Source organism: Juglans microcarpa x Juglans regia, chromosome 4S, assembly GCF_004785595.1.
Source record: "Juglans microcarpa x Juglans regia isolate MS1-56 chromosome 4S, Jm3101_v1.0, whole genome shotgun sequence".
NCBI lineage: Eukaryota > Viridiplantae > Streptophyta > Magnoliopsida > Fagales > Juglandaceae > Juglans > Juglans microcarpa x Juglans regia.
Genome location: NC_054601.1, coordinates 3,987,450 through 4,008,426, shown reverse-complemented (window position 1 = coordinate 4,008,426; position 20,977 = coordinate 3,987,450). Strand labels below are relative to the sequence as shown.

At 37.9% G+C, this 20,977-nt stretch overlaps 1 protein-coding gene across 1 annotated transcript; it reads left to right on the top strand.

The window, feature by feature from the left end:
• The first annotated feature begins 1,229 nt into the window (after window positions 1-1,229).
• Window positions 1,230-10,732, top strand: LOC121262856 (cyclic nucleotide-gated ion channel 17). Its single transcript, XM_041165517.1, has 7 exons — window positions 1,230-1,524; window positions 2,271-2,838; window positions 6,491-6,703; window positions 6,901-7,187; window positions 8,048-8,159; window positions 8,662-8,898; window positions 9,601-10,732. The coding sequence occupies exons 1-7, from the start codon at window positions 1,496-1,498 to the stop codon at window positions 10,321-10,323; spliced, it is 2,169 nt and encodes a 722-aa protein (XP_041021451.1). The 5' UTR covers window positions 1,230-1,495; the 3' UTR covers window positions 10,324-10,732.
• The last annotated feature ends 10,245 nt before the right edge of the window (window positions 10,733-20,977 follow it).

Sequence of the window (20,977 nt, the reverse complement as noted above, 5' to 3'; positions counted from 1 at the left end):
CATTTTTTTTTAAGTAAAAATTTTTAAAATTGACAAATAATGTCACCTTATTACAATAAGATAAAAATAAGATGAGAAGGTAATATGAAACACCAATCTCATAACTTTAGTACTTTGTCCTCAATTGATTTCTTAATAAGCAAAGAGCTAAGTGGTAAAAATGTGAGATGCTCTAATTGGTCCGGTGATGAGACATACATACTATACGGTCATGATTGTATCATTGGAAGCCTACAAGTGAAAAACTCTAACTTCATAACTTTGTCACTTTGCTCAAATTGATTTTCTACTAAGCAAAACAAAATGGTAAAAATAAGACGTGTTCCGATTGGCTCTGCGATGGGACATACATACCATATAGTCATAATTATATCATTGGAAGCTTGCGAGTAAAAAACTTCAACCTCACAACTTTGACACTTTGCCCTAAATTGATTTCCTAATAAAAAAGTGTTAAGTGATAAAAATGTGAGGTGCTCTGAATGACCCGGCAAAGAGGCATACGAACATTTCATGAGATAATTATCTCGACCTAGTGTAAATGTGTCAATGATAGAGTCATGTTACAACCTATTCGTAGTTATCTTCACAACAATTTCAAAATTCTCAAATCTTTCCTACTAGTTTTACAGATAACAACACGAGTTCAAGCATTATTCGGATAATAGATCTATGTTAAACTCATATATATATATATATGTTTCTGAGCTCAAACTTGTAATTATTTATTTATATGTCTGGCTATTGTTGTTTAAGATAAATCAATTTATCATAATTTTTACCATAATTTTCTTAACATTTCTTAATGCAACCTTAAATAATAGACTGATAAGTAAAATATAATAAAATAGTCTCCAAGTCTTCACGGCCTGCTGGCAATACAGGTGCATTGTCAAGATGTCACAAAATTCAAACCGGGTGTAAACTGTGGTTCAGACCATGGAGTGGTTTGGATAGTAGATATAGTTTAGATAATTTGTAAATAATAGAATAAAAGTTAAATTATTTATTATATTTTGTGTAAAAATTTGAAAATATTTTTTTGAAATTTAAAGGATTTGAATTGTTTATTATATTTTGTGTAAAAATTTTAAAAAATTATAATAATAAGATGAAATGAGTTGAAGTAGATTTTAAATGTAAATTAAACCATAATCAACCATTGGTGGAACCGGTCCAATTAGACTTGTCAGAGGTCAATATTTATGTCTACGTTAGTATGTTAGGTTTGCTTTCAAGTCGGATCTTTACATTCAGATCACGTTCCCATTTCGTCCAAGTAAACACCTCGTGAACATTGCGATACCCTGCAAAATCCCATCTTGCTACCTTTACCTTTCGCTCGCCTCCACCTACATCCCACGCTACTCTCCTACTCATTGAACTCTGATTTGGTCTCAAAGAGAGTTGAGTTCTCGAGGGCTTGGAGTAGGGTGTGAAAGCAGGGGTACGCTAGGAGGATCGGATTTCACCTCTGTCCTCCCTCCTCTTTGGTATGAAACTGAAGAAGGAAAAGCTTGTCAGGTAAGCGTCTATTCTTCATGTTCTCTTCTAGGTTTTGCTTGGTTCTTGGAATATAGTTTCTGGGGAAGCCTGTTTTGCTCTTTATGCTTTGTTTGGTTGGTGAAACTAAACTTCTATTGAACTAGAGCCATGCTACTCTATGGCTTAAATGAGCTCGGATTTTGGATACTCTATGGCCTGAACAAGCACAAAGCAAGCCATTCTTTAAAAGAAAGGAAAACGAGTATTTTATATAAGAAAAGAAAAAAAATTGCCTACTACTTGGATGTTCTTTCTTTGTACAGAAATCAGGATCTTAGATTCCTAGAAGCTCGAATCCTACAATCCTACCCAGCCCGTCCTTAATGCATAATTTTAGCTGATGGGCATAAATGTGGCAGGTTTTTAGTTGTTCGAAAGAAAAATATCAGATTCTCTGAAAACAAAATCACGGATCTTTCATTTCTTCAAATGGTCCGTCCGATTGATGAGACATATGTTACAAGAATGTGTGAATCTTCATTGTTTGAAACCCAAGAAAACTTGAACTCCACTTTCACTTCTGTTTTTCTCCAATTCTCTTGGAAACCTAGTAGAGGGTTTACTAGAGCATGCCTTCTGGGAGGAATTTTTTATGTTTATTAAGTTCCTTTACATGAAATTTTTTATTTTTCTGCACATCAAATTACGCTTTTTAGAATATTCTTTTTAGTTGAAACTCTGGTTTTGGAAATTATGACAATTTTGTTTCCCATAAAATGTTGTAGGTTTTATTCTGATAGCAAAAAACAAAAAGAGTCTCCATGGGGAAGAACTGAACCATCACAGCTAGAAAGGTCTTCATCTGCATATAAGGTTCCACCATCTTTGCCAAAATCTGATAATGGACTAGTTGGGGGCAGAAATAGATTCACTGAAAATCTCAGAACTGGAAAGTCTAAGGTGTTTCCAGAGGACCATGAGCCTTGGCGCAAGAGAATACTTGACCCCGGTAGTGAGATTGTGTTGCAATGGAACCGGGTTTTCATTGTTTTTTGCTTGGTGGCACTTTTTGTTGACCCATTGTACTTTTACTTGCCCACGCTGGGAGGAAATGCTGACTCTTCATGTGTAAAGACAGACTTGAATTTGCGAATTGTTGTGACCTTTTTCCGGACAATTGCAGATATATTCTATTTGTTGCATGTGATTATAAAATTCCGGACTGCTTATGTTGCACCTAGCTCTCGGGTGTTCGGCAGGGGTGAACTTGTCATGGATCCGAAGAAGATTGCGCAGAGGTATATTCGATCTGACTTCTTGATAGATCTCATTGCCACACTGCCCCTTCCTCAGGTATTTTGTTGCAAGTGTTATTCACCCTTCTATGCATGATAGATCTTCCTGCAAATATACCTCACTTTTGAGTTTTCTTTTTGTTAAAATATAATTTAAATTTGAAGCAAAGAGACACTATCTAATGATGACAACTCATCAAGAGAACTTGGATTTTGGTTTATACTAGGTCCACTGTTTCATTAATTAGATAGGCAAAATAATGTAAATATCCTTTTTGCAATTCTCCAATTACTTAAGCTATTGGTCTATACTTAGATATCACGATAGGGAAGCCCAAGTAGTACGGTACCCATAATTAAGCATACACCTTACTAATGTGGGATTCCTTGAGAATTAGATTGAATTGTGACTTAATTTCACTGTTTCTGTGTCCAACAATATGTTGTGGAAACCTTTCTGATCTATACTTGCTGAAGGGTAGTGGGTAAGGGCTGTCCTCTTGGTTCCCATAGTGCCATCATGCCCATGCGTGTGATCTTTGGGGTAATTTAACTCTTGTTAAATTGAGGAGTTATAGTGTCATGGATTAATTTGGCTCTTGTTAGATTGAGGAGTTACCATAGCGTAACTGATAGTTTATCCCTTTTAAGATTCAGGATTCAATAAAAATAGATTTAAGCGGTTGTTTATGTGTGTGGTCAAGGTATATTTATTCCCCCTTTTTTATGCTTCTGGAGCCCCCTGTACCATATAAAGTAATATATTTATTACTACCACACCTGTGGGAGCTTTTGGCTAAATTTTTTTTTTTTTTTTTGATAGGTAATCAAAGATAATATATTCATAGAAATAGGCGAAACCCAGGTACACAGAAAGTATACATGAAAACATGCCTAGCTATAGGATACAATAGAAAGAAGAAGATCATGGACACTACGTCCGTTACAAACTATAGCCCCAGCCCATAGAAACAATGTCTTAAAAAAGAAAACTTTAAGCTTGTCCCTTGTTCTCTCTTGATCATCAAAACATCTAGCATTTCTCTCTCTCCAAATGCACTAACACATGCATATTGGTACCAATCTCCAAATTGCCGCTACCTGAGAATCTCCATGTAGTCCTGTCCAGCTTGCGAGAAAATCCACCAATCTCCAAGGCATAATCCAAGACAATCCGACTCTTGAGAAGAAATCATCCCGTATAGCCTTAGCCACCTCGCAGTGTAAAAGCAGATGATCAACCGTCTCCCCATGCTTCTTACACATACAACACCAATCTAGGACAATGATCCGTCATTTCCTCAGATTATCTATAGTGAGAATCTTGTTCAAAGACGCAGTCCAGACAAAGAAAGCTGCTTTTGAAGGAGCTTTCGTCTTCCATATGCTCTTCCACGGGAACATGAACAAACCGGAGTTCGTGAGCTTTTGATATAAAGAACTGACCGAGAAGATACCTTTCTTAGTATGATTCCAATGCAACTTGTCTCCCGAGCCCCCTGGAATACTTGCGGAATATAAAGCCGCAAAGAACTCCGTAATAGACTCCAACTCTCAATCATGGGCTGTCCTAATGAGGTCAATATTCCATTGAGGGGTACCATTTACTATAGAATGAAGATCGGCAATTGAAGCCTCATTTACTCTTGCAAGTGCAAAGATGGCAGGGAAGGTATCTCGTAGACAATGATTACCACACAATATATCAAACCAAAAGCGAATACGCGAACCATCACCTACAACAAAATGTTCATGTTCTCGAAAGGTCCCCCAAATGCTCCTAATGTATTTCCACAAACCCACTCCATAAGTGTCTCGTACCTCATTCGAGCACCATCCTTCCCAAGCTTCCCCAAACTGAGAGTCTATAACCGACCTCCAAAAGGCTTCCCTTTCATTTTGGTACCTCCACAACCACTTACCCAAAAGAGCTTGATTGAATTTCAGCAAGTGGCGAATCCCCAAACCTCCCCCAGATATTAGGGTACAAGTTGTAGACCAATTAACCAGGTGGAATTTGAACTCTTCCCCCAATCCACTCCATAAGAAATCCCTTTGGAGCTTCTTAATACGGTTAGCCACCTTTGTGGGAAGTGGGAACAAAGACAAGAAATAGGTGGGTAAGTTCGAAAGAGTGCTTTTAATCAAAGTCAACCTACTACCTTTCGACAAGTAAAGCCTCTTCCAAGCAGCCAATCTGCGCTCTACCCTTTCGACTACATCATTCCAAATCCTTTCAGATTTAAAAGAAGCACCCAACAGTAAGCCAAGATACTTCATAGGAAGCGAAGATATCTTGCATCCCAAAGTAGTAGCAAAAATCTCCACATCGGAGGCGGCCCCCATAGGCACTATTTCCGACTTAGCGAGGTTAATACTCAACCCTGACACGACAGCAAAACAAAGAAGTAGCGCCCTCAAGTCTTGGACTTGACCGATGTGTGCACCACTAAAAATAAGCGTGTCATCTGCAAATAACAGGTGAGAAATGTTAAGATCGCCATTCCCAACCGAAAAACCATGGAGTAACCCACCATCCACCAGCCCCTCAATCATCTTGCTGAGAGCTTCCATGACAAATAAGAAAAGTAGAGGAGAGAGCGGATCTCCATGTCTCAGTCCACGAGAGGAGTTGAAGAAACCCACTGGAGAGCCATTTACCAAGATAGAGATACAAAATTCTATTCATTTTTGCCATTTCCCCCCAAAACCACATTTTCTAAGTAAAGAAGGAACTTCCAATTGACATGATCATAAGTTTTCTCCACATCTAACTTGCAAAGTAGCCCAGGCTCTCTAGACTTTAATCGACCATCCAATACTTCATTTGCGATAAGAACCGATCAAGGATTAGTCTACCTTTGACAAATGCATTTTGCGGCTTCGAGATTAGTTTTTCCACCACCGAATTTAGTCTATTTGCTAACACTTTGGATAGAATCTTGTACATACCGTTCACAAGACTAATGGGGCGATAGTCCCTCACATCCCTAGACCCCACCTTTTTAGGAATGAGGGCTAAAAAGGTGGCATTGAGACTCTTTTCAAATCTAGCATTAGAATGAAATTCAAGAAAGACTTGCATAATATCCTCCTTGACCACCTCCCAACAAGCTTCAAAGAAACCCAGGGTAAACCCATCCGGACCAGGAGCCTTATCACTTGCCATGCCTCTGATAACATTATCCACTTCCTCTTCTGTAAATGGCCTTTCTAACCACCCTGCACTCTGCTGATCTAATATGGAAAAAGACAAACCATCCACTCTCGGCTAAATTTTATTCATGCATGATGATAGGCTTGCAAATCATGTGATAAGTGGATCTGAAAGTTGATTGAAATATGGGAGGTTTTGCCATAAGTGAGGTTTTATCAATAAATTACTTTTTTTTAAAAAATAAAATAAAATAAAATAAAATAGGTAGGGTTGGAAAATCTGTGCTGTTTCTTTTTGGACTGTTGGTAGGTATCAATGAGTTAAAAGAGAACTAGCATTAAAATTTATCCCAATTTAGATTACCACGGCTAAAATTTTCTCTTCTTGTATGGTGGGAAGCTATAACTGATTTAGTTTCATTAGTCCAACATGTTTAGCAAATTTTGATCTCAGCTGTCTGTTTTGTCACAATTTTGTTATTGTCCTGGCTTTGGTCCAAAACTTTTCCAGTTGAGAAGGTTGAAGCATAGTTGATTCGAAATATTTTATGCAGATAGTTATCTGGTTTATTATACCAGCAACAAGAAGTCCCCAAGCTGATCACAAAAACAATACCCTTGCACTTATCGTTCTGCTTCAATATGTTCCGAGATTATATCTGATTTTTCCATTGAGTTCGCAAATAATTAAAGCAACCGGACTGGTCACCAAAACTGCCTGGGCGGGGGCTGCATATAATCTGCTGCTTTATATGCTGGCTAGCCATGTATGTACTTCCAGTGCTTTTTTTTATAATCTCTCTCTCTCTCTCTCTCTCTCTCTCTCTCTCTCTCTCTCTCTCTCCATTTGTCTAATCTTGTTGACCAAGTTAGAATGTTATTTACATGTGAGTAAATATTCTTTTTCTTATTTTTCTATGAGTTATGAGGATGTGAAGCTGGGTTTGTACTTCTATAATTGCAGGTTTTAGGGGCAGCATGGTATTTGCTGTCTATTGACCGTTATACCTCATGCTGGAAAAAACTTTGTAAAGAGGACCGATCTACAGGTTGCTCACTAAGCTATTTAGATTGCAGTTCATCTCGCAAGACGTGGGAAAATGATACAGACGTGTTTAAGAACTGTAATCCTGCTAATGAAATTGAGTTCAAGTATGGCATATTTGAAAATGCAGTGAAGAAAAATGTTGTTTTCTCAAACTTTGTCAGGAAGTATTTCTACTGTCTATGGTGGGGCCTACAGAATCTGAGGTATGCTCTCTGTTACCAATTAGTGGAGTCTTAGTTATGATTTCATACTAATTATATGTAATGTATAAATTTTTAAATGCATGTCTTTCTGTCTGCTCTTATATGAAATATAATTTATGTAATGGACCAGAATTTGTAACAACAAATGCCTGTTTAGGTGCCGTGCCTTGACTTTGTGACCCGTATCATGATCCATAACTGAAAGACTTTAAAATTGTGACATTTGTTATGTGCAATCACTGCATGAGGATTGACAATAGTTATTTTCTTTCGGAGAAATTTCTTATAGCCTCTCAAACTACCGCCCATTTTGTGATATAACCTCTAAACTATTAAAGTTTTCACTTAGTCCCCAATTCAAAACATAAGCTGTAATGTGCACCCTCCATTAAGATTTGATTATTAAGTTTTTACCTTGTCATGTGTTTTTTTCATATTGATGGCCATACCTTAACTAGGGTTAAAATAGAACACATAAAAAAAGGGTTCAAATTGAACAATCTTATTTAATGGAGGGAGCACAATTTAATTTATGTTTCAAATTGGGGACTAAGTGACACCATCAATAATTTAGAGGTCAGATTGCAAATGTGATAGTAGTTTGGATTTCAGAAGTGTAGTTTTTCCTTTTATTTTCCTTTCTCATTTGATTTACATATCTTGTGATAGTTGAAAACTCAAAATGATAATATTCAGCATGAACAGGTAAGGGAAAATTTAAAAAAGGATAAGGAAAATGATATACAGGACCCCTAACTCCTACTGTTGACATTCTTATTGAGAAAGTATGTTCTCTGACACAGTGCCAGTCTTCCCAAAAGCTTTTTGTTTACATTAATCCTTTCTCTTTTCTGTATCAGTTCATATGGGCAGAATTTGTCGACCAGCCCTTTTATTGGAGAGACTTCATTTGCCATTCTTATTGCCATCTTGGGTCTTGTATTATTTGCCCATTTGATTGGGAACATGCAGGTATTTGAAAGATGATTTTCCTTTATTACCACTTAAAACTTTCTAAGTACTTTTTTTTGTCAATTAAAGACAAACTCTTGAAATGGCAGAAGCGAACTTGAGTCCTGAGTAAATCTGAAGGCGAGAGAAACAATTGAGGCAAATATTTCAATTAAATGTTTTTTTCTCTGCTCTTGTGAAGTCTTGTAAACTTTGATTACATGATTTTTATGCATTTTGCTTTGTAAGTTTTTCATTAAAAAGTTATAAGGTGCCATTTTATTTATTTATTTATTTTTAGAAGTTAAAATATTGTATATATCAAAAGGAGAAACCAAGTACACTGAACGTATACAAGAAAACACCTTGCCCAAAATGACCCAACAAGCCCCTAATGACCCAAATAGCCCATTTCTTTCTTCCCCACTCTACAGCTTATCTCAATCCAAAATTTGACACTTCCCCACTCTACAGCTCATCTCAATCCAAAATTTGAATTTAGTACAATATTTTTCTGGTGTAGACGCACTTGCAATCTCTCACTGTGAGGTTAGAGGAATGGAGACTCAAGCGAAGGGACACTGAAGAGTGGATGAGGCATCGCCAACTCCCTGAAGATTTGAAGCAACAAGTTCGACGCTTTGTTCAATATAAGTGGCTTGCAACTCGAGGAGTTGATGAAGAAGCCATCCTCCATGATTTACCTGCTGATCTTCGCCGTGATATCCAGCGCCATCTATGCTTGGACCTTGTTCGACGAGTATGGTTCTCCTAAAGTATTTATAGAGTTATCACTCATGGTTCATCTGTTGTCATAATCTATCCAAAATAATGGGTTTGGAGGAATTCTCATGTGGGACTTACAGCGATAAAGATCCTTGGCAGTGTCATTTCAAACTAACCTCCTAGGCTTATGTGTAAAATCCTTGGAAGGACGGACCAACAGTAATATATTAGAAACAAGCCATTTGATCCATTTTGAGCATAACTCCGCTCCTAATGCTGTCAGTAGCCTTCCAATTCACAGATTGTGTTTTAGATAATGATAAAATGTTATGGCCTACCAAGCGAACCTGGCTTTAGATGTCATGATTACTGTAATTTATATAGGATACCAGCATCCATGCATGTCTTTTCGCTCAGATACTTCTTAATATCATATCTCTGGTATACTTGATACTTGATACCTGTCCATCCCACATGGCCTAGGCAACACTGCTACAGCTATTCTGCATATGTCCGTCATCCCACATGGCCTAGGCAACACTGCTACAGCTATTCTGCATATGTCCGTAATTAAGTCATTAGAATAACTCATACTGGTATCTTTGGAAAGTGCCCCCCCCCACCCCCCTCCCCCACAGCGTGCGCGGTGGGTACCGCTAGAAGAGGAAAAAAAAATTTTACTATTTAAAAGTTATATCATTAGAAGCATATAAACTCTTGCTTTTCTCATTTGCAGGTGCCCTTCTTCTCACAGATGGATGATCAGCTGCTCGACGCAATATGCGAGCGTCTGGTGTCCTCCCTAAGCACTGCAGGTACCTACATTGTTCGTGAGGGTGACCCTGTGACGGAGATGCTCTTTATTATCAGAGGTAGATTGGACAGCTCTACTACCAATGGTGGTCGAACTGGTTTCTTCAATTCGATCACATTGAGACCTGGAGATTTTTGTGGAGAGGAGTTGCTTGCATGGGCCTTGCTCCCCAAATCTACAGTCAACCTGCCATCCTCAACTAGAACAGTCAAAGCACTGAATGAAGTTGAAGCTTTCGCACTGCGAGCTGAAGATCTGAAATTTGTGGCCAATCAATTCAGACGCCTTCACAGCAAGAAGCTGCAGCACACCTTCCGGTTTTATTCTCACCATTGGAGGACATGGGCAGCCTGCTTCATACAGGCTGCTTGGCGTCGGTACAAGAGGAGGATGACTGCAAAAGATTTCACCATGCAGGAATCTTTTGCTTTGAATGTCGTAGAAAACAATGAAACAGATGAAGAGGAAGAGGAACATTTTTCTGTTGGTTCAAATCCTTCTCAGCCAGAAATGAACCTGAGGGTCACAATTCTGGCTTCGAGGTTTGCTGCAAACACTAGAAGAGGAGCTCATAGGATAAAGGATGAGATGCCAAAATTTAAAAAACCTGAAGAGCCTGACTTTTCTACCGAACCTGATGACTAGTAAGTAGTTACTTATATTAGGCTAGTGTTACACCTTTGATGCACCTCTCTGAAATCCGTCACCAAGACACTGCAGAATCCTTTCATTTGGAATATGGTATTCCAGATTGCCGGAAGGTTCTGATGCTTCTGAACCGGTGTACTTGGTTATACCTTTAGGGGTGAGTCGCAGACAAGATTGCATTGAAAGAGATAGGGGCGAGAAGGGGAAGGGTGGCTGATAGGACTTAAGAAGCTGGGGCTGTGTTATATGTAAATTAATGTCAGGTCTAATATTGGGATCTTGGTTAGAGTAAGCTGATAAATTTCAGTGGAGTGAACCACAAGCTGTAGACCTGGCTCAGTCAAATGTTTAGAGGGGTACTTGGAACTGTTTAAATTCAAATAAAAGGACATTAAATTTTATACTATAAATTTCTAGGTACAGTAACCTATTTTGGGATCAAACGGCAATTATCTCTCTAGAGGCTTCAGATGGGTATTACTTAAACCATCATGCGGCATGTATTAGGTGAATTCAGTTACACGAGGTTTTTAGTACTTATATTATTTCTTATTGAGTATTGAGCGCATGGCTACCGTTCAACCCAAATCCTAATATGAGGGAGGAATTTGGGTGAGAGATTGAGTGAGGGTGCTGTTGGGCATGTTTTGGAGTTCCGTACAGAACGTGTTAAATCGACCTAGACTATATAAGCGATTTATCCGGTATCATCAGTTTGAGTCTCGTAGCTGTTATGAAGATTCAGCCTTGGGGCAGAAATGCAGTCGGACCTAAAGCTGCTCAATTGTAGACAAATATATATCGGCCTAGGGTCGATTCTCTTTTCCGAACTAATCAGCAAACAATGTTGTGGGCAATTATATGCTATAAATCTTAAAAGCAAGAAAGTTTTGGCAAGAGTTATGTTATATAGTCATTTTTGCATACTTTTTATGCACTCTACTGATGTTAGCCGAAGCAGTTATTTTATATTAAAAAAAGTGATACAGCCAATCACCTTAGTGAAGTACGCAATGAGTACGTAAAAGTGACTCCAAGTTTTTGTTTTGGCAATTATGCATACAAGCCTAAATCAATAGGCATAGAAAAAATTATATATGATACAGAGACTGCAGAACCAAATCTGAAATGGAAAGTATCACATGCCATCAACACTTAGAACAGAAACTCAGATCTCTCCATTATAGGTTCTCCTGCAATTAAGTTATGGGCCATACCTTTCAATGTCATATAACTCTATGTTCTTGTACTTCTGGGATAAAATTTCACCCTGAACTTTTTCTTGCTGTGTCCGTTGCACAGCCAACAAGAATGAGAAAAAGACGTCCCAAAAAATCCCCGAAATGCAGCCAGGCGTGTGGTTTGTTCAATCAAGGATGGACCAGCAGCAGTCAGGATTGCCAAAAAGGGATATCCGACCAAAATAGAAGAAAACTGAACCCATAATGGACTGAACAAGGACTTGAAATGACAGACCTCCGGCCCAATAGACTGTGGGCCGGATGCAATGGGGCCTATAATTTCAACTGGGTCAGGACCCCCCCCCCCAAACAGTTCTTTTATGGCGAGCTCTAGTGGTAGTGTTTGCTTGGGATGAGAATACCTTAATTATACTCTACCACCATACCCATATAAAAACAAAACAAAACAAAACAAAAAGGGATCTTACAAGTTGACAAGCTTGGTCAGGTCAAGTTGTGCCATCTCTAGCAATGAGACTGAACCCAAACATGTACACACCGCTGTACAACAGTTGGAGCAACTTGTTCCATTAGATTTCGCTCCCTTTGCATGCAATTCATTAAAATTCTGTTCACAAAATCTGCTACAGGAATATATATATATATATATATATATATATATAATTTCATAACACGTCGGGAAAAGAGTGGATATGGTTGGGGAATTTTAGTGGACAACCACAACTTTAGCGCTCTCGTACCCTTCCTTCAAAAGGTTTTCCCAAAAGTTGAGAGTATTGCATACTCTTTTTGAAAACCCAACCCATGTGAGGTGTAGTTGACATCAATGCTTAATCCTGCGCGCATACCTATTCAATAATATCATAAAATATATATAGAGCAGTTTAATCATGTACGTGGGTGTTCCCTGCGTCTACCATTCAGGCATGGATGTCCCCAAGATGAGTCATCACGACCAGTACTACTAATCCATTGTGAAGAAAAAGGTGAGAGAAAAGGCAAGCAAATTGATAATTCAAGTCATGTGGTCAGAGGGAACAGGTAAGCATGCATGGTGCTCAAAAAGTCGCCTGCATATACCTATATATGAAAAGATGAGCAACAAATTAAAAGGAAACTTGTGCGATATTGTCATCAACCTGTTCCTACCTAGCTTGCAGTTGCAGAGGGTACCTCTTGTTGAGAAGTCTCACGTGATTTAAGAAAACTCATCTTGATCTTTATAAAGAGTTACCACACTCCTTCTATTAGGTTTTTTATGGAGAGAAATGAGTGTTTCTATATGGTATCCGAGCAGGTTAACGTATTATCGATGATGGGCTCTTACGATCTACCCACGATGATGATGGTACCGTAAATACCGGCCAACATGTGAGAGGGCGTGTTGAGAAGTCCTACATGACTCAGGAACAAACTCATCCTGATCTTTATAAAGAGTTACCACATTCCTCCTATTAGCCTTTTTATGGGAAGAAATGGGTGTTTCTCCATATTCTTGCATTTCTAATATTTAAATAAAGGGCACATCAAACTTTCTACCCTAAATAATCCAAATCATTTTATATAATAATATTTATATTAAACTTAAAATTTGGACAATCGATTCCCTAAATCTACTTGTAATAATATTAAACTAAATGCTTGCAGCAGCTTGATCTACCTAATATTTTATTCCCGACTGATCGTGAAAAACATAAGATATGGAAAGGAAAAGCATAGTTGTTAATAAACAAATGAAAAAGGAATATTTGATCCTACCTTTCCAACCTCCCAACTTTTTGTTTGTTTTTCCTTTCCTTCAAATGTCAGCATCTACTTTTTTTTTTTAACAAAACTTAGAGGAAAAAGGGTACCGATCTGGCGAGGGCATTCCTTCCAAAACAATCCTTTTCCTTTTTAAGGGTTTAGGTATACCAAGCTGGACCTACATTATTTTATTTTCCAGCGCCTAGTTAAAATAATGCAGGTTGAAAGGATACATGGGTGGAAAAATCAAAGACATGATGTCAAAAGGAAAAGGCTAGCCAAGCAAGATTAAGCTTGCGTTTGGATGCTGAGTTGAGTTTAGATGAGTTGAATTTTTTATGAATAGTAGTGAGTTGGGATGATGGAGTAAGTTTTGTGAGACCCATTTAAAATGAATTTATATATGTTTGGATGTTAAAATGAGTTTAGATATATTTATGTGAATTTGAAAAAAGTTGTAGGTTCCGCATGTAAATAGGTGTTGATCAATTGAAAAAGATTATAGTTCCTGCGTGTAAAGAGGTTTTGAGTTGAGATGAGTTTAGTGATTTGATAGTTAGATATTTAGATGTTAGACTCAGCTTACAATTAGACTGAATTGAGTTGATCTCAGTATAGTACTCCAACAACCAAATGGGAGCTAAGCAAGAGCATGCTTAACTTTATAATTAATTACATGTTTCATCATTATCTTTACTCTATTAATTACTCCCCTCTTCCTCAAACAAATTAACTAGACTGATAATAATCGACGCAATTAACCCTTAATTTCTACTTTGATTTTGACTTACTGCTTCACTTGCACATGGACATGAGTACTCCCTCATGCTTACCAAAAAGCATTGAATTATGTGATGAGATTGAAAGAAGGCCGTTTACTTTAGCTTCATTTTTTTCCCTAATATTTTTAAATATGTATTGATGAAGATGGACGGACTTGGGAGAATAATGCGCGCAATGATCAATAGAATAAAAGCGGATATATTTGATAGTATTGATACTATAAATATATATATATATATATATATATATATATATATATATGAGGTCAAATCTCGCATTGACCAAAAGTAGTGGTTTTAGATATGAACATTAATGTCCAATTGATCCAGTGTACTGCATGGCCTCAGATAAACAAAAGGGATTGTTTATTTAATTTTTTTCAATGTCTTCGATCGATCTGTTTTGTTTAGGTAGTCACGTTACAGTCGATATATATATATATATATATATATATATATATAATTTTGGAAGATTTTGTGCGCTGATCATTTATGATCCTTAGAGGATTTCGATCCATAAAATACAATTATTAATGCATGCAGAGTCAGTCAAATTATTAATTGTGAAATTCTGAGCAAGGGACTGGAGCAAGCTAGCATTCTCATCTACCACTTCATGAACATGTCTGATTCGAGAAACTGCTTGCAGCCTGCAGGTGATGTCAGGCATGCATGTTAAAAACATCTTTATGCACGCTCTTAATTTTGACAATAATGTTGCCAGAAAACCCCAGTCGCAATATCGTACTCGATCCCTGCTATATATATATATATATATATATACACTCATTATTATTTTAAAAGTGACGGAAACGGTAAGCCGGAGGCCTGTAGCTTTTAATTTCTTCATCGATCTTTTACCTTTTATCAGTAGCCAAAGTTGACAACTAGAGGTCTCTATCAGTAGCCTTTAATTCAAAGGAAAGAGACGAATGGTTCCAGCTTCAGTACCCCTTGGGGTCTGGCTTTTCGGAAAGGCATCTTATTCAATGCATGGAAATTGCGTGGGAAAGCCATGCACAGGCTTTTAGGGAAAACCTTTTCAAGGGTTAGGCCGGGTACTGGTTCTTGGGAAAGTGATTACTAGGTCGAATCAAGAGATGTCTGGTCTATATATATAGTCATCTGAATCCGTGAATCTCCCATGCATGCATGCATGCCTGCCCACTGATCAATTGTGCCACCGACACGCATGCTCTCAGCTCTCCACCACCTTTTTAAGTGTACCGTACCGACCAATCGACCTTTTAACCCACTTTTCTTTTTCTGTTTTCAGCACATTCAAAACGCCTTTAGTGGGTGGAATTGAACTAGCCATGTATATAGGCTTTGAAGTAAATCGTGCAGTAGCACCATATATGTACGTACCTTTGATTACTCAAGACATGATTCTTTTCATCGTGTTTGTTATTTATCTTCTGGATTTAGTACTGTGCGTAGTTGGAAATGAGTGTCATGCTTAGGTCACGTTACATTTGCATGAGTTAAAGCCCCACGAAAGAATGTCAGGTGCATGAGTTCAAGATGATCGAGTTTAATATTGCAATCCAAACCAAACCCATATTTGGAACCAAACACATGAAGGAATATTGAAAAAAAGTACTGATTTTAGATACAAATCCTAAATGTACAAGTTTAATACAAACTTTTTATAAAAATGTAGACCCATTAAGACAAAACAGCCCTGCTAGGTACAATTGCCCATGCGGCATCGCTGTGCAACCGGCTGACACAATCTTATTTTTTATTCGTATATATGTAATCTCCTTCCCATAAACGTTTATATTTAAAACAAAAAACAAAAAAAGTAATCCATTGGCGTTATCCATTCATCTACAATTTGCAATCTCCGAGAAGAGCCGCCGTATGATTCTAGTAAACTTCCAGAGAACCGATTTTTGAATCGTTGTTAGAGTGAAATTCGGAAAGAAACATTTATTTCTTTCCATCTTTAATCTTTCGTCGTTAGAGTGAAACTCGGAGCATTTCATATGAGAAGAAAAACGCCATTACTAGTTATCATTTTTTTATTAAAAAAAAAAAAGGGAAAATACTTACAATCATTATTGGCAATGAGTTCAAATTTTGAGAAAAAATCTTTGATATAATTCACAGCTGCACTACCCACCAAGATAAGAACAGGAAGATATTTGTGTGGGGGAGAGAGAGAAAGATATTTTTGTAGTACCTGCTTCAGCTAGCAAGAAGCTACTCTGAGTGATCTGGAGAGATGGAGGGGGAGAGGCACCTCAGAGCTGTGATCAAACGAGAAGAAAGGTCTGTGCATTCTCTGCGTAGCAAATTAGTTATTAAATGTATTTTTTATATTATTTGTAGATCCCTCAGATGAACTTGTAGATTTGGATTCGAAGATAAACCTTCTGGAACTTCTATCATTGTAATGGAAGAACTCGATCGGTTTCTGAAGGAGAAATCAACTAGTGCGAGCTTGTCCGGGGTATTAAACTCGTGCTGCGCCGAAGAGAGAGTGAAACTGTGAAATCGAGAGGAAGAAGAGGGTAGGAAAAAATTGACAAGGAAAAATTGAGAGAACGAAATGAAGAGAGAGGTAAAAAAAAATATATTTTATCATCCAGTTTCGCAGGGATTTCCCTAACCGGTTACAAATAGAATTTTTCACACTTTTCTATAGTGGAGTACACTTTTTTTATAAAATACTTGAACGAGACTTGTGCATTTGAGACTTATACATATCATTTCTCATACATTGCATAAATATTAATATATCAGATTGAGAAAGTTTACTTTGCCTCCTCAACTTGACACCTCCATTTGACCGCTAGTCAATTTTTTTTTTTTTACTTAGTGGTTAAGGAAGTGATTTTAAATGTATTGGTGTATTTTTTTATTTTTTAAATATATTTAAATATGTTAAAAAAATGTGAAAAGAAAAAAGAAAAAAAAAATTTACGCTGGGCGGTATGCCCAGCAGTCAAAATAGGGTGGCATAGTAGCCGCCCCCTATCAGATTTGATGAAATTGAATTTGTAGTATGCATCTTCCTCTTATATTTTTTTATATTATAGCCAAGATAGTACTAGTTCTCTTTCGATTTTCTTCCCTTTTTAGTTTGGATATTATTGGGTTTTATAGATTTTCACGAATAAACTGTTTTAAATTAAGAAATGATCTTACACAAATAAATCTAACAAATTGAGATTTATGGACTAAAAAATTATTAAGTACTCGTAGGGTATGTATTAGTATGACATGATACTAAACCAATACATAAGGTAGCATTAATTAATCCCAGTCTTCTCTCTCTCTTCTCCAGTAGGTGATAGAGGAGGAGTTAGTTAGTCTCTGTTATTCTCGTGGGAGTAACGGAGGTGAAGTCTGCCATTGACTATGGCAGTGAAGGCTGAAGATAGAGGAAATTGAAATTGAATGGGAGCAATTAAGATTGAATGAAGAAGAGAGTAAGCTGCTAGCAGTGGATTTGGGAGATATGGAGGAGCTTCGTAGAAAGGCGGAGCGAAGTCTAGTTGGAAGGATTTGCTCAGATCGAACTATTGGGAAGGATGTTGTGAGGAAGATGATGGAAAAGATTTAGCGAGTCAATATGAGCATGGAATTCACTGAGATTGGTACTACTATCTTCATGGTGACCTTCGCGAACAGAGGTGATACAAACAGAGTCCTTGCAGGTTGTCCATGGCTATTTGACAGTTACCTGTTTGCTTTAAAACTTTTGATGGAAGCACATAGGCTCACCTTCTTGATTTCTCAACAGCTAATTTTTGGATCCAAATGTACAACTCGCCGTTGGGAGAGATGAATTGTAAAATGGGAGAAGCCATCAGTAGATCAATCGGGAAGGCTTTAGAAGTGGAAGGAGAGGAAAATAAGGTAGCCTAGGGTTGATTTTTTAGGGTGAAAGTAGAATGTGAGCTCACAAAACCATTAGCCCGAGGAAGAACATTGAATTATGAGAGGAAGCAGATCTGGATCCCATTTAGGTACGAAAAATTACCTAGAATTTACTTTCGGTGTGGCTGTATTATGCACTCAAAACAAGGGTGTTTGGGTGGAGGGGGGAGGTTCTCAAGAAGATGGCGATTCAAAACAGTTTGGGGCTTGGATGAGGGCCTCAACAGTAAGTCGTTATCCTATTGAAATGCAGTCAAAAGTCTCAAGAATGGGAGGCAGTTCTACGAGTACTAATCAGGGAGAAAATGGAGAGGAATGGACAAATGGAGGTGTTTTGATGAAGGATAAAGGGAGTATGGAGGATGGCATAGGGGAGACAGAGGTGATTAGGATGGTATAAGGGGTTGAGAAACCATTGGTGATCAAAGTAGAATAAGTCAAGTTGCCAATCACAGTAAGCTCAATAGAAGATACTAAGGAAAGAAACTCACCTGCTATTGACAGTGAACTCTTCGTAGCAGATATGCAGTATGATAATGAACAAGAAAGAAATAAACCAGTAGTTGGAAGAGGAGAGCTCGTGTCCATAAAGCTCATGGTGAGTCTCTAATCTCTAATATGGCTTTGAAAAGAAATATAGCATGTAATAATGATGAGGTTAAGACAATGGAGGGAGAGGTAAAAGAATGAGAAGGGGAATTGTAGAAGTGGGAGGTGTGAATTCAAACTATATGCAACCCCACCAAGATCAATGAAAATCTTAGTTTGGAACTGCTAAGAGCTTGGCAACTCTCAGACAGCTCAACCCCTTAGCCTTTTGCTTAAGGATAAGAGGTCTGAATTAATTTTTTTGATGGAGACTATGGTGAAAACAAGAAGAGTGGAAGGACTGAAAGCAAAGTTGGGAATGAAAGGTTGCTTTGTGGTTGACTCAGTAGATAGGAAGGGAGGTTTGGCCCTATTTTGGGATGATCAAGTAAAAGTGGAGATCCTTAATTTCTCTCAATGGCATATCAATGCCAGTGTTAAAGAAGGCATTGCAAAAGAGTGGAATTTCACTGGATTCTATGGATACCTTGAGGCAGCTAAGAGAAAGTTCACCTAGGAGTTGTTGTCTAGGTTAAAACCTAGTGAAGGAAGAACCTGGTGTGTTGCAGGGGACTTTAATGAAATTCTGGCCCAAAGTGAAAAGAAAGAGGCTAGATGAGACTTGAGGGTCAGATGGGGATGTTTCGGGAGGCCTTAGAAACAAATGATTTATTTGATATGGGATATGTGGGGGACTATTTTACATGGAACAATGGTCATGAAGATCATACTTTTACCAAAGAGAGACTTGACAAATATGTAGCAAATAAGGAATGGAGAGGGAGATTCTAGTTAGTAAAGGTGGAGGTCTGGTTGCAAGAAGTTCAGACCATAAACCTTTGTTATTGACTACTAGGAATGAAAAGTACGGGGAGATGAGAAGAAAATTTTTTGTTTAAGTTTAAAACTAGATGGCTAAAGGATGAGGATTATGAGATGGTGGTGAAAAAAGTGTGGGAGGGAAAATGGATGACTCCCGAACCCATTAAATAGGTACAGAACCTGTTACTAATGCAATGGTGAGCTAACAAAGGGATTCGATAAGAGGGACAAGGAAAGAAAAGGGAAGATTGAACTATTAACAAAAAAAAGATAAAGGATTTGTAAGATATGGAGGGTTCTGAGGTTGTAGCTAAATTAAAAAGACTTAAGAGAGAGGTGGAGAGATTGTTTGAGCAGAATAACCTAAGATGAAGGTAGAAGGCAAAAAGGAATTGGTACAATTTGGGAGACAAGAACACAAAATTTTTTCATACTTGTGCCAATCAAAGGAAGGAAAGAAATAAAGTGTTATCAGTGGTGGATGCTCAATTAGTTTTGAGATCTGAAAAGGATGAGATTGCTAAGGCCTTCAAGTGGAATTTTTCTGATGTGTACAGATCTGAATCCTCCTCAACAGAGACTATTGAGGAATGCATACACCCCATTAATACAAGAACAACAAGTTGTATGAATGAGGTGTTGGAATAAAGGTTTTGTAGGGAGGAGGTGGAGATAGCTTTGAGAGATATGGACCCTCATAAATCTCCTGGTCCAGATGGCTAAATGCATGCTTTTACCCAAAATCTATGGAGAGTGGAGAAGCCAATGAAGTAGCTTTGAGCTCCATGAATGATGGTAATTGAAAAATCTTTGAATTTCACTTATATTACCTTAATTCCAAAGCTGTTTGAGCTTGTGAAGGTGGGTGATTTTAGGCCAATAAACTTGTGCAATGTCTTGTACAAGCTCATTGAAAAAACCTTGGCTAATAGATTGAAAAAAGTATTAAATGGTGTGGTCTCATAGAATCAAAGTGTCTTTATCTCAAGCAAATTGATCACTGATAATATAGTGGCAGCTTATGAGGCCCTACATTCTATGAAAACAAGACTCAAAGGTAAGATGAGGGCTATGGTTTTGAAGCTATACATTTCAAAAGCCTATGACAAAGTTGAGTGGAGCTACCTTGAGGCAATAATGGTGAAAACGGGATTTGGGAAGAGATGGATCAGTTTGATCATGGGCTGCATTACTACTGTGCCATATGTTGTGCTACTGAATAGACAACCTAGAGAGGTGATAATTCCAACGAGAGGTTTGAGACAGGGATGTCCCATTTCTCCATACCTTTTCTTATTATGTGCGGAAAGCTTGAGTGGCTTATACTCAATGAGGCAGAAAAGGCAGGCATGATTAGAGGTGTGGCAGTGGCAAGAGGAGGAGTAAAACTTACCCATCTCCTCTTTGCTGATGACTGCATTATCTTTAGAAGAGCATGTTAGGAGGAATGGGTGAGGATAAGGGGTATTTTGCAGCTTTATGAAAGGGCTTCAGGGCAATGACTCAATAAGCAGAAGACCACCATCATGTTTAGCTCAAATGGCAGAAAAGGGGACTGGGAGAGGATTATAGTAGACATGGGTGCTCGAGTTCAGAACAACTTTGAAAAGTACCTTGGGT